Source organism: Equus quagga, chromosome 1, assembly GCF_021613505.1.
Source record: "Equus quagga isolate Etosha38 chromosome 1, UCLA_HA_Equagga_1.0, whole genome shotgun sequence".
NCBI classification, from domain to species: domain Eukaryota; kingdom Metazoa; phylum Chordata; class Mammalia; order Perissodactyla; family Equidae; genus Equus; species Equus quagga.
Window position 1 is genome coordinate 82,977,653 of NC_060267.1, and position 12,397 is coordinate 82,990,049.

Genomic DNA, 12,397 nt, shown 5'->3' on the forward strand with positions numbered 1-12,397 from the left:
GGGAGGGACAGGGCGCAGTCACAACGCCTCGTCCGGAGGATCCACTGGGCTCCCCTTGGGCTCCTGCTGCCTGGGCACACCAACAGCAATGGCTGGTAGCTGCCAGGGCCCCTCCCCAGCACACAGTGGGCAGCTGGTCACAGGCTGACCTCAAGCGGCACCAGGACAGAGGTAAATGCAGGGCTCAGCTCTACTCACCCAGGACACTCTGCCTAGCATCCTCCCTACACATGCGGTTGTCTTCCAGACCCTGATGTCCAGCCCACGTGCCCCACTGATGTTGGACATCTCCTCCTGAATGTCCTCAGCACCCTAAACTCCTCTGAATTCATCATCTTTCTCCAAATGGCTTCTTTTCCTGGTTCCCCATCCCCCAAGCCACCACCCCTTTTCCTCCCTCTCCCACCTACTCACCCATCACCAAAGCCCGGTCTCTAATCAAGGACCGCCCCCCCATCTGCTTTACTGACCTCTCTAGGGTCCTGTGAGACCAACACCCCATCCCCATCCACCCCTCACCCATATTATAGCCAGGCTTATTTTCAGTTCCCCAAACGAGCTGCAACTGCTCTATCCTCCTGGCCTTTGTGCTGAGCCCTCTGTCTGGACATCCCCTTTCTACCTGGTGAATGTGCATACATTCCTCATTTCAGCAAAACTCTCCTTGAACTTAATGTGATACAATTCAACTTTTTCGTCAAATGGAGAGTCTCCTGCTGAGACATCCCTCCCTCCAGGAAGCTGTCCCTGGTCCAGTACCCCTCCTTAGGGCTCCCATGGTCTCCTGGGCTTCCCCCATCTCTGCCCAGGTTGCGCTGTGCTGCCAAACCTGATGGTCAGTGTTGTGTCCCCAGCTCACTCGGCTGCTCAGCATCACCTGACCACTGGTCATGCCCCCCTTGCCAAAATCCCTTCTCTTGGCTCCCGGGTCCCTGCTCTCGAGTTCTCCTCTTCCTGCTCGCTAGCTGCACCTTCTCGGGTCTCTTGACAGGTTCTTTTATCTCCCTGCCCTCTAGTGTTGCCACGCCCCAGAACAGGGCCCCCAGACCTCTTTTCTCCTCCATCTACTCTCTCCTTTGGTGCCAGCATCCAGGAACATGGCTTTAAATGCCATCTGCATGCTGACAACTCCCACGTTTCTATGTCTGGCCTGGACCTGTTCCGTGACTCCAGGCTCCAGGCTGTAACCTGTTCCTCCCCTCTCTGTTTGATGGCTAATGCACACCTCCAACTTAACAGATCAAGCTCTCGGTTCAAACTCCCTTCCTCCAACCTACTCCTCTTCTGTAGCCCCCATTCTTCTGGTTCATGGAGCCAAAATCCTTGGTGTGGTTCTTCATTCCTTTTTGTCACCCCACATCCAGCCATGAGGAAAGCCTGTGGCTACCTTCAAAATACATCGGAGTCCCCCCCCTTCTCCCCACTGCCACCCAACCACTTGGTCCTAGATTTCTAGTTGGGTCAAGTTCGGTGGCCTCCTGACCAGTCTCCCTGCTTCAGTCCTGGTCCCCTGCCGTCTATTCCCAACCCAGCAGCCAGCCTGTAAGTCAGGTCATACCCTCCTTCCACTCCAGACCTTCCATGAGCCCCCTCCTTACCCGGAGTAACAGCCGAGCCCTTCCCTGCCTATAAGACCCCTAGGAGCTGATGTGCTCTCCCATCACCCCAACGCTGGCCTCCTTGGCTGTTCCCTGAACATCTCCCCCTCAGAGCTTTGCACTGGCTGTTCCCTCTGCCTTTGACATTCTCCCCAATATCTGCACAGCTCCATCCCTCCCTGCTCTCAGATCTCTGCTCACAGAGGTCTCCCCGACGAGTCTGCACACAACTCGACTCCCAGTACTTCTCAGCCCCTTCACTCTGCTTTGTCTTCCTTACCAGGCCTTGTAACCACCTGAGATATCATATTTATTTATGTGTTTATTATCTGTCTCTTCCACTAGAATGTAAATCTGAGAGGGCAGGGATTTGTTCTCTTGTGTTCCCTGTGTATTCTCGGTATCTGGCACATCTGGTGAAGGAGACCCTCTTTCACCAGACAGTGAAGACTAAAAAGCAGGAATGTGATTGTATTCATGACCAACACCCAAGTACTCAAGCCATCATCAGTGCTCATTAAATACTGAATGAGTGAATGGGTAGATGGGTGGATGGTTGGGTGGATGGATGCATGGATGGAGGGGTAGGTGGATGGATGGGTATATGGATGGATGGATGGGTGGATGGATGGGTGGGTAGGTAGATGGATAAATGGGTGGATGATTGGATGGAGAAAAGGATGGATCAAGGTGTTGACTGGGCAGGTGTCGTCCCAGGCCCGATTCTGCAGAGGGAGGCAAGTCTGTCCACCTGGAGACACCTGAGCCCCAGAGTCATTTCAGAGCACCTGAGATTCTGAGGGCCCACATCCTTACCGGCTCCTGTGGGACCTCCCCAGGCCCTAGATGATTTGCAATGAGAAATTGCTCCAATATGCCACCTTGATCCACATTTCAAGTTCTCATGCCATTTGACATAGCATTTCTGCTTCTGAGAATCTCTCCAACAAAAATGCCAGCACCAGTGCACAGAAATAGACATGTGCACTGTGAGGATCACAGCAGCACTGCTTGTATTCACATACAACAGGGACCAGTCTGGATGTCCCTCAGTAGAGGACCACTGGGTGAATGGTGCCACAGCCCACCTTACAGCACTTGGTGGCCAATACAAAAATCAAAGAGGATGGATCCACGTGTTGAGATGGGAAGATTCGGGGTTGACTTGTTAAGTGACAAAAGCATGTCATAAAACAATCATCTAGAATGAGCCATGTGCTCTGTGTGTGTGTCTGTATGTCTGTGTGTCCATGTGCATGTACACTGGAAAGGGGGCTGGACTCACTCATCCACTTCCTAACCATGGTCACCCCGGGGGAACAGAGTGAGAACTGGAAGGGAAAGTCTATATACTTCCTATTGACTATTCTTTTAATAATAAGCTTGTATTCCTATGTAATTGCACACAATTTTAAAGAAATTGTCCCTTTGTAGGTTTCAGCTCTTGATCTGAACACATGTTTTCCTGCTTCTTGGTGGCCGGCCATGCTTTGACGGTAGTTGGGCAGGTGGTGGGTGGGTTGATGGGTTAGGGGCAAGTTCATCACCCAGGGCAGCGGGTGTGGGGTCTGTTACCAACCTCTGACCAAAACAACCCCCAAATCCTCGCCCTGACACTAGGGCTCTTCTACCCAACGTTCAAGCACAATCTCCTGGTTTTCCCAAACACACCTACAGAGGGGGTCGGTGAAACAGCCTGCTGGCCAGATCAGCACGTCACCTGTTTTTGCACGGCCTGTGGGCTAAGAGTGCTTTTTACATTTTTAAATGGTTGGGAAATGATCGAAAGAAGAATACTATTTCATGACACAAGAAAATCATATGAAATTCAAATTTCAGGGTCAACAAAGCTTTGTTGGAACACAGCCAGGCTCACTCATTTATGTATCGTCCATGACCGCTTCTGAGCTACAACGGCAGATTGAGTGGTTACAACAGAGGCTGGGTGGCTCGCAGAGCCTCGGATATTTACTGTCTTTACAGGAAAAGTTTGCTGATCCCTGATATGTAGTATCTTCTGTACCAAGCAAATCAGCTGCCTCTGTGGCCCCACTACCTGGCGTTTGCTTTCTCAGGTCCTTCTGTCCTGCCTGCTCTCTCTCTCTGCCACCTCCCCTTGTCTACCTGCTGGAAAACCTGCCGTCCTAAAAGCTCTTTTCCAACCCTGCCTGTGACAGGAGGGCGTGATCACTCCGCCCAGCTATCCCTCTGCTGGCCGATGGGTACACCTCCCTACCCGCCCCCCGCTACCCCCGACCTCCTGTCCTGGTGGAGAAGATCCTCTTGGGCAGGGACTCTGATTCATTTCTGTGTCTCCAGCCCTTGGCACCGTCTCTGGCTAAAGTTTGCTGAATTGCATGGACTGCCGTCATTGCCGTGTGGGTAAAACGCTTCCAGGCTTCTCTGGTTTTTCCTGACTCACCACAAAACCTGGAAATTAGCCAAGAAGCATGGGGGAGGAGGGGTGGGTCAAGTGGAGTGCAGAGAGCTGAGCTCATGGCGGGGGGTTCTGGTGATCGCAGGGGCTTCCCCCAGGGTCGAATGGCTCTGTGTGACCACGGAGAAAAAAGCTAGGACCAGTGTGGGGCAGCAACAGGAGGACATAGGATGACTCCTTTGACGGGGAGATCTTACTTGGAATCAGAGGGAACTGACTGCGAGACAGGGAGTGATTTCCCCATTTTTGGAGGTAAGCAAGCAGAGTTTGGATCAAGGATGCCACGGAGGAGACTCCTGCCCTGTCAGGGGGGTGCACAGGATGACCCTCCAACCTGGGGCTCTCGGAGCCTGGGGTTCTCTTGGGGTGATGAACAGGCACTTGGGTACCACCAAGGCCAGGCTCTGGGGGCTCAGGGAGGAGTCACAGAGCACTATCCCTGCCAGCTGCTGAAGATCTCCCTCATTTCAGGCCAGCCCGTGTCCCAGCCCTACTGCCGGAAGGCAGGGCGTGCCAGCATCTCCAGGGCTTCTCGGAACAGGAGGACCCAGCAGCCAGGACATCTCAAGTGGAGCCCCACGTTCATCACAAAATTGATGATTTCAGGGAACTCTGAGGACCCAGACCACCATCCCCGTCCCCTCAGCCCTGGAAATCCCCTAACTCCTGGTGTTCATTTAGGGTTTGCCTTCTTCCCGGAAAGGTCTGAGGTTCTTTAATGATAATTCAGATCACATTTGTGTGGCATGAGGCACCCACAGGACATTGTGGTTGAGAGTCTGGGCCTCGGAATCCGCTGCATGACCACCGGGGCAAGTTACCGAACCTTCCAACAGCGCCACAGAGGACTCAGATTTCTAATCCGGCCCCAGCAGTGGGTGCGTGGGCCCCAGAATCCAGGCCTTGCTCCTGCCACTTCCTGGCTGTGTGAGGTTGTGAGCACTTCCCATCTCTGAGTCCTGGTGTGGTTAGGATTCCCTGAGAGCACGCGGGGACTCACGAGGGCCCCGAAGCGTGCACGGAGCTGCTGTCGTAAGAAGGAAACCAGCCTCTCCTCGCCCTGGTGGAGCTGGTGAGAAGGCAGCCTGTACCATGCCCTTGTCCCCTGCCAGCTGGCTCAGAACTTACTAAAAGGTGCCACCCCTCGGTTTCATGGCCTTTGAACAAGACAAGAAAGCAAAGCCGACCCTCTCCTTAAACACAAGAGACGGCAAAGGACAGTTGCTTGGAGCGGCCCAGGATGTAATGTAGGGTTACCTGGGAGCAGACCAAAGGCTGGCCCTGTCCCACCTCTGAGCCTGCTTGCCACCTCCACCCAGACACACTCTTTTCGTTTTGGGTGAGGAGGCACCGCTGGGTGCTACAAGGGGGCCAGCAGGGCCCTCCAGTCAGGAAGACACAGTCTCAAATCCCAGCTCTGTCACTTCTCAGGGACTCCGTATAGCCTCTTGGGTTTCCATCTGTGAAGTGGGACTCAGAAAACCTATTCTGGAAAGTTGATGTGAGGTGCACGGAGAATACAGGCTCACCGCACGGCGCCCCCAAGTAGAAGACCCCTTGGTCTCCTTCTCCCATTCTGACCCTGGAGTCCCAGCCCTTAACTAGAAGGGAGGACCCAGTCCAACCAGATATGCATTAAGATGCAGGGAGAGACACAGACAGGAGCATCTCCATGCGAGATGACCAGGTACTCAGTGAGGGCTCCTGGACCGTGTGCTGTTAAATCAAGGCAGGAGACGGTGAGGAACAAATAACAATTACAGCTAACACTTAGCCCTTCCACAAAGATTTCCCTTCTGCTGGGCACTGCTCTGGGTGCTGGGGGTACAGCATGCAGCTTGAGTGAGAGCAGGGGCTGGCGGATGATATGCAAATAAATACATAGTATAATCAAATGGTACCCGCAGTGCCAGGAAGAAAGCTCAAGCTGGGGACAGGGGGGCTAGAGAGTGACGGGAGGGCAGGGAGCATGATATCTTAGAAAGGGGGGCTAGGGAAGGCTTTCGAGGAGGTGGCGTTTGACCAGAGACTTGAACACGGAGAGGCGTGAGGATCCGGGGAATTCATTCCATGGAGAGGAAGCGTTCAGGCCCTGCAGTGAGAGTATGCGGGGCAGTTCAAAGAAAAACGAGAAAAAATGAGGCCAGCGGGGTGGAACGGGAGGGTTTGTGCTGCTGCGGGAAAAGGGCAGTGCTGTGGGCTGGTGGGCTGGGCTGCGTCGGGAGCTTCGGCTCCCAGATCTGGACCCACTGGCCCCACCGCTCCTCTGAGCTCCCATCCTGCAGCCAGAAGGGACCCCTCTACATCTCCATGTGTCTGTCTGAATTTCCCACCACTAAACTCGAGATCCCCATCCTCAAACTCTCCCCTCCCGGGCCTCCTATGGCTCTGTAAACCAACTGGTCACTCAGGCCAAAAGGCTCAGAGTCACCCCAGACCGCCCTGGTGGAGTCCCAGCATCTTTTGCCTCAGACCCCAGCCGTGTCTTATCTGGCCTCCCTGAGTCCGCTCTGGCCCCTCCTGGGGCCACTCTGCACACAGCAGCCTTTCCTGTCACTCTCCTGCTTCAATCTGCAGTGGCTCCCACACTCCCCTGGCCCACAAGGCCCTCCATGAAGTGGCCTCTGTGGCCTTTCCCTTCTCTCCGACTATTCTCCTGCCGGTCTGCTCAGCCTCAGTGGCACTGGCCGTCGTTCTGTCCCCCTGCTCACCAAGCTCACTCCCACCTCAGGCTTTTTCGGTAGCTCTGCCCACTCCTGGTTGCTCTCCCCAGAGCCTGCCAGTCAGGTCACTGTTCAGATGTCACCCCCTCGGAGGGGTGTCCCCTGACCACCTGACCGCAAGCAGCAGTGCCCTCTCAGGCTCTGCATGTGGCCCGGCTTTTGCTCTCCGACTGGCCCTCCTCTCCTTCCGCCGGTGTGTGCGCCCGCCCCCAGGTAGAATGTAAATGCCACCAGAGCAGGACAGCGTCATCCCAGCCGCCAGCACAGGGCTGGGCACAAAATCAGCGCTCCATACTGTTGCGAAAGGAGCTGAAGAACGAGATGGGCCTTGAATGGCCGTCACTGCCTCGTGGGGAATGTACAAATGCCGGCCCTTTCTGACCGAGCGATTTCACATCCTTGCTTTTACCCTGGGAGGTCATGAGACAGATGTGTACAGAGTATTTGAGATGCATGTCACAGTGTTGCTTGTGGTCGTGAACAACTGGCAACAACCTAGGTGTCCAGGGCAACAGCTCAAATTAGGTACAGCACAGCCGAAGGGTGGAACATCACACAGCCACTAAACAGGAGACGGGCTGTTTACACTGTCGTGTCACCAGGGGAAGGAAGCAGAGCCCAGTGCTTAAGACAGATTTATGGTGAATGAATTCCTGGAGGCTCAGAGCTCTGGCTGCTCTTAAACACGTCTAATTCATAAAAAGAAGGCGATGGGCGGGGAGGGTGGGAGCTGCCCGGCTAATCCAGCTCTGACCTTGACCTGTGAGAAGCGAGGCTTGGGGAAGGAAGCCCCAGGCCTTGGCTCCCACAGGCAGGCACAGCCACACTGGGGCCCAGGTCCCCCTCCCATCAAGCCCCACCGCCCACTCTCAGCTGGTTCTGGGGGCACAGCCTGGTGAGGGGGGCATCGTGAGCCTCACTGTGAGAGCCTCAAGGCAAGTCCCTTCTTTCCGAGCCGCAGCTTCCTCATCTGTAAAATGGGCCCATCTCTTCCCACCTCCCTTAGCTCGCTTAGAGACGATAACTGTTCGGGTCAGGATGAGCATTACCCTTGACGGAGGGTTTAAGACACAGCCTGCTGGGCCGGCCCCAAGGCTTTGCTGCACCTTATCCCGTCTAATTGGCACAACCACCCTGTGAGGAAGGGCTGCGAGCAACCCCTTCTACCAATGAGACCCCAGGGGTGGAGGGACCAGCTCTGTCACCCAGCCAGGAAGTCGTAGTCTGGGTAGGAACCCAGGTGGTCGACTTCAACCACGTCCTCTTCACTACCACACGCTAGCTGGAAAGAGACCACAGATGTGCAAATGGGCCCCCAGAACCCCCAAAAGCTGGGGGCAGCACTGAACCTGAAATCACCTATGGGCTGGTGGTCCGAGGGCCCGACCCCCCACTCCCTCCCCCGCCTCAGCCTGTGCCAGCCCACCCACCCCGGGCCCCCTGAGTGGGAGAGCCAGGGAGCCTGGTGCCTGCAGCTGCGGGGGGAGGGCCCAGCCTCTCTGTAATTAAGGCAGCGGGAGGTTGGGAGCTGGGATCTCTGTCATCCAGGGTTGGAGGGAGGGGTGAAGGGTGACAGAAGGAACTTCCCCGAGCCCGGGCCAACCACGTCAGCAGCCACTGGCTGCTCTGGGAGCAGCTGGGCAGCAGTGGGGGGCTGGGAGGGACCCAGGTGGGTATTTCCCTCCCCGCCACCCCTGGCCTGGGCTTCCTGCCTGCCTCCAGGCTTGTCTCCCTATCTCCCATCTCCCTCCTCTTGATGTCCCTTCTGCCTCAGCACCAGAGCCATGTCTCCAAAAAGCTGGTCACTGAGGCTTGGCTTCCAACGTCCCAGCAGTGCTGTGGGGCAGAAAGCTTTCTCCTGCTGTAAGTGCAGGGCATGAAAGAGAAGACTGGGCAGGGGCCGCCCGCGGGATTCCCAGGCATCCAGTGGAAAGCGGCCCATTCTCTGGAACAAATGCCTTCAGAGGCTGCCTGTCACCCCTGGCCCAAGCCTGCCCTCCCAGGCTGTCATCCCAGGTCCTTCTCATTCCACCCCAACCCGAGATCTCCCCTGACGTTCTCCCAGTCACTTCTCGCTCCCTATTGCGTGTTACCTTCCTGCCTCCATGCCTTTGCTTGGGCCATTCCCTCTGGCTGGAATGCCTTATCTTCTCCTGCTCAGCCTGTCCAAATCCTTCTCTCTCTGCCCAGTTCACATGCCTCCTCATCCAGGCAGTCTTCCCTGATTGGTCCAAATGATACATTCCTTCTCCCACAAGCCTAGGGTTCCATTCTGTATTCTGGGTCTAATGTAGATTGAATGACGGCATCTTTGTCCTCCCCCTGTCCCCCAGCACCAAGGCTGTGACCTCTCTGGGGTCTAGGCCTGCCCTGGAGGCTATTCATAAGCCTTGGACAAGTCACTTCACCTCTTAAGCTGATTGTCCTAATCTGTAAAATAAGGGAACTGGAGTTTCCAGCAGAGGGATCACCGAGAGTTGCATGGGACAACCTGGACAAAGGCTCAGAACAGAGCCCAGCCCTGGGGGCTGCTTAATGAGTGGTACCCAGTGTTATTATGGCTGTTCCTGTAGAGGCCGCTTCTCCCTCTCCCCTGGTGACTTGACAGCCTCCCCACTCCTGTCCTGCCCCAGCGCCTACCCTCTCTTACAGCAGGAGTAAGCTTTCTGCCCCACAGCGCCTACCCTCAGGCCTGAGGCCATCTTCTGTGAGGCCCTACATGCCCGTCCCCTGCTCCCCTCCTCCTTCTCCTCTCTCTGCACCACCTCCCCCTCATCCACTGCTCCAACCACCTGGAACTGTTTTGGGGGCACTGAACACCCCAAGTGACTTCTCATTTCAAGGCTTTTGCACAGGCCACTCCCTGCACCTGGCACACCTTTCCCCCTCGCTCCCTCCTTCTTCTCCTGGCTAACTCCTACTCATCCTTTAGGCTCCAGCTTAGGTGCCCATTCCTCCAGGAAGCCTTCCCTGACCTTCTCCCCCAGCCAGGTGAGGCATCCCTCCTTTATGCTCCTGCAGCCCTTGCCCCACACACTGCATTGCGCTGACTTGTTTACCTGTGCGTCCCGGGAGGCCAGACGCTGCGCCTTGCTCCCTGCTGCAAATCCAGTGCCTGGCACTGTGTCTGGCGCCGAGTAGATGCTCAAAAAAAATTTAGTGACTAACTGAATGGATGGATGAGTCAATTTCTGCATCTCCCACATTGCAGGCAATGTCTGTAGAACAGATTTGAGTGGGAGGTTCCAGCAGGGCCTGGGAGAAGCCCCTGGGGTTTGGGCGCTGGTGGTGAGCACAGCGGATCCCCCATCCCCTCCCACGGGTGGGTCAGCCTCCCTCCTTCCCATAGACCCCAGGGCCCCAGAGCCAGCTTCCAGATGCTAAGCCCCTACTCAGCCTTACCTCTTAGCTTTTCCGTCTGCACAGCCGGCCAGATCCCCACAGCCAGCGTCGCGGCCAGCCAGGCCAACCGTCCCCGGCGTCTTCCTATTTTAGACATCTCGCTGCCTCGGTCCCTTCTAATGTTTCCAGCCAGGCTGCGGGGGGAGGAAAAAGAGGTTACTGCTACTTTAAATGTACTGTATGAAGGCAAGGGCTGGAAAGGGGCCTGCTTGCCGGAATACCCAGTCATCTAGTTGGAAAAGCCGCCAGATGGAATACAAAAGGAGAAACCCAGACGCTCATGGAGACAGCCTCAGTTCATAAATCAGGTGGGGCCAGGGGCTGGGGGCCCGTACGCCATGGAGCCCGACTCTCTCCTGGACCAGGACGACTCCTACGGTAAGACGGGAGCCTGTAAAGTGGCAGAGTTGGGGATCCAGCTGCTGCTCAGGCAGACTTTTCTCTGTTTGCTGCAGGAATCTGAGTTGAATGGGGGAGGCGGTCAGGCAGCTGGGCACTGTCTCGTCTTGGGACCCGTGGGTGGGCATGGGTGCCCAGGGTTACAGGGCACAGGGCTGAAGGGTCCTCAGCAGAGCCTCTGGGCAGCCCCCCCGGCCTCTGGGCGTTGCTGGGGTCGGGGAGGAGGAAGAGAGAGTTTCAGCTGCTTCTGCTTTGCTCTTGGCCAAGAAGGAAGGGAAGGAAGTTTGCAGCCCCCCTGCCTGCCTGCCTCACGCGCGGTCCCCAGGCCTGCCGGGTGCTGTGGGGAATTTAATTAGCGAGATGCTGTAGATAAATACAGATGGACCAGGCAACAGGAACGCACCCTGTAATTAAAGCCAGGGCCCCAGGGGCTGCCACCGGGGAGCTGCCCCTGCCGCAGCCTCCCAGGGAGGCCTGGGCAGACTGTTGGGGAAAAGTTGTTTGGCACAGAGCCCTTGCCAAGAGCCCCGGGGCAGGGATTTGTAAGACTCGGAATGGCTCGGCTGGGGCAGTTTCTGTAGGCTGGGGGCTCCAGGGGTGCAGGTCACTAAGACCCCGACCACACAGCCTGGCCAGGCTGCTGCGCCTTCGGCTAGGATGCCCAGCACACTCTGGCTGTCTCTGGGCAACGGGCAAAGGAGGGAAGCAGGGTCAGGAGCGTGGCTGGGGGACTGAGGCAGGGCGTGGAGGCAGCAGGTTTTAGGGCTCAGTACAGAGAGGGCCATGTTGGCCTTCGAGAGGAGGCCCGGTTCAGGAGCAGCCTCACCCCAGCTTAGATCGGCCTTCGGGGGGACCAGGTCCCTGCTGAGAAAGCTGAGTTCTTCTCCCCCCTCTGGACCCTGCACCCCACCCCAGCCAGGCCTGGCGGCCGGGCACAGATTCAAGGCCAGATATCCTTCCTCCTGCAGGAGCTCAGCTCTTCCCAGGGAGAAGGGCCCTCTGCCGCTTTTGGAGCTGCGATTCTCAGGGGAGCTTGGCACGGCCCAGTCCGTGGACCTGGCCTCCGTGGGCAGTCTCGCTGCCCGTGGATACACGCTGAGCGGCCCCCCATTTGCCAGGCTCTGTGTCAGCAGCCTCACCAGCGGTGCAGGAAGAGCTCAAGCTTCAAGAATAGTTTGTGCTTAGTGAATAGAGGCAGGAAAGACAGAAAGAGAGGGAGGGAGGGAAGAAGGGAGAGAGAGAAACAGGCTCCCGCCCTGGAAGAGCGCCCAGACTGGAATGGGAGACAGACGAATGATATGAGACCGGATTCAGAGAGATGAGCTCCTTGGGGGAGGCTGGGGGCAGACAGTCTGGGTGTGTGACAGGCCTGCCTGCCTGTGTTCACCTGAAGCTTGGCATGAGGATGCCTGGATGCTCCCCCACGGAGGGCACAGACCCTTGTCTGGGGAGACCAACCCATGGCCAAGCACGGTTCCAAAAGCCCCGGAGCTCCATCGCCCCCCCTAGAACCCAGTGGGGTCTCAGGAACCCACAGCCCCGACCTGCTGTCCTCTGGTTTGCTAGTGGCAGCCTCTGGGCAGAGCAAACCTGGGGCCCCTGGACACTGGGGCTGCTTACACTCTATTGTGGGTCCACGCACAAGAGGTCTTCACCTGTTGCTGATCTTCTGGAAGCTGGTGGGGCAGTGAGATGCCCAGGGTCCAAGAGGAAGAGGCAAGGGGTCAGACGGGGCCTCGGGAAGGGGTCAGGCAGGAACGGAGGGGAGGAGCCCCAAGTCCAACCGGAAGGGGTCTGGCTTCAGCCTGCTTCAGAGATCTGAAGCTGAAGGGGCCATC

At 56.7% G+C, this 12,397-nt stretch overlaps 1 protein-coding gene and 1 long non-coding RNA gene across 8 annotated transcripts in view; one reads left to right on the forward strand and one right to left on the reverse strand.

Annotated features, from left to right (window-relative positions):
* LOC124236331 (uncharacterized) overlaps positions 1–12,397 on the reverse strand; it is a 37,773-nt gene that overhangs the window by 1,573 nt on the left and 23,803 nt on the right. For 2 of the 7 annotated variants that reach the window (XR_006887703.1, XR_006887695.1), the window contains 3 exons: positions 10,161–10,294; positions 9,818–9,976; positions 3,856–6,127 (listed from right to left, as the gene is read on the reverse strand). This is a non-coding gene — a long non-coding RNA (uncharacterized LOC124236331). Of the gene's footprint in view, positions 1–3,855; positions 6,128–9,809; positions 9,977–10,160; positions 10,295–12,397 lie in introns of all 7 variants that reach the window. The other 5 variants (XR_006887698.1, XR_006887701.1, XR_006887699.1 and 2 more) reach the window with 5 other exon arrangements.
* Positions 10,377–12,397, forward strand: part of DAB2IP (DAB2 interacting protein) — a 194,479-nt gene continuing 192,458 nt past the window's right edge. The window contains exon 1 of the mRNA XM_046655211.1: positions 10,377–10,538. Coding sequence (XP_046511167.1) covers positions 10,499–10,538 — 40 coding nt within the window. The 5' untranslated portion in view covers positions 10,377–10,498. The remainder of the gene's footprint in view (positions 10,539–12,397) is intronic.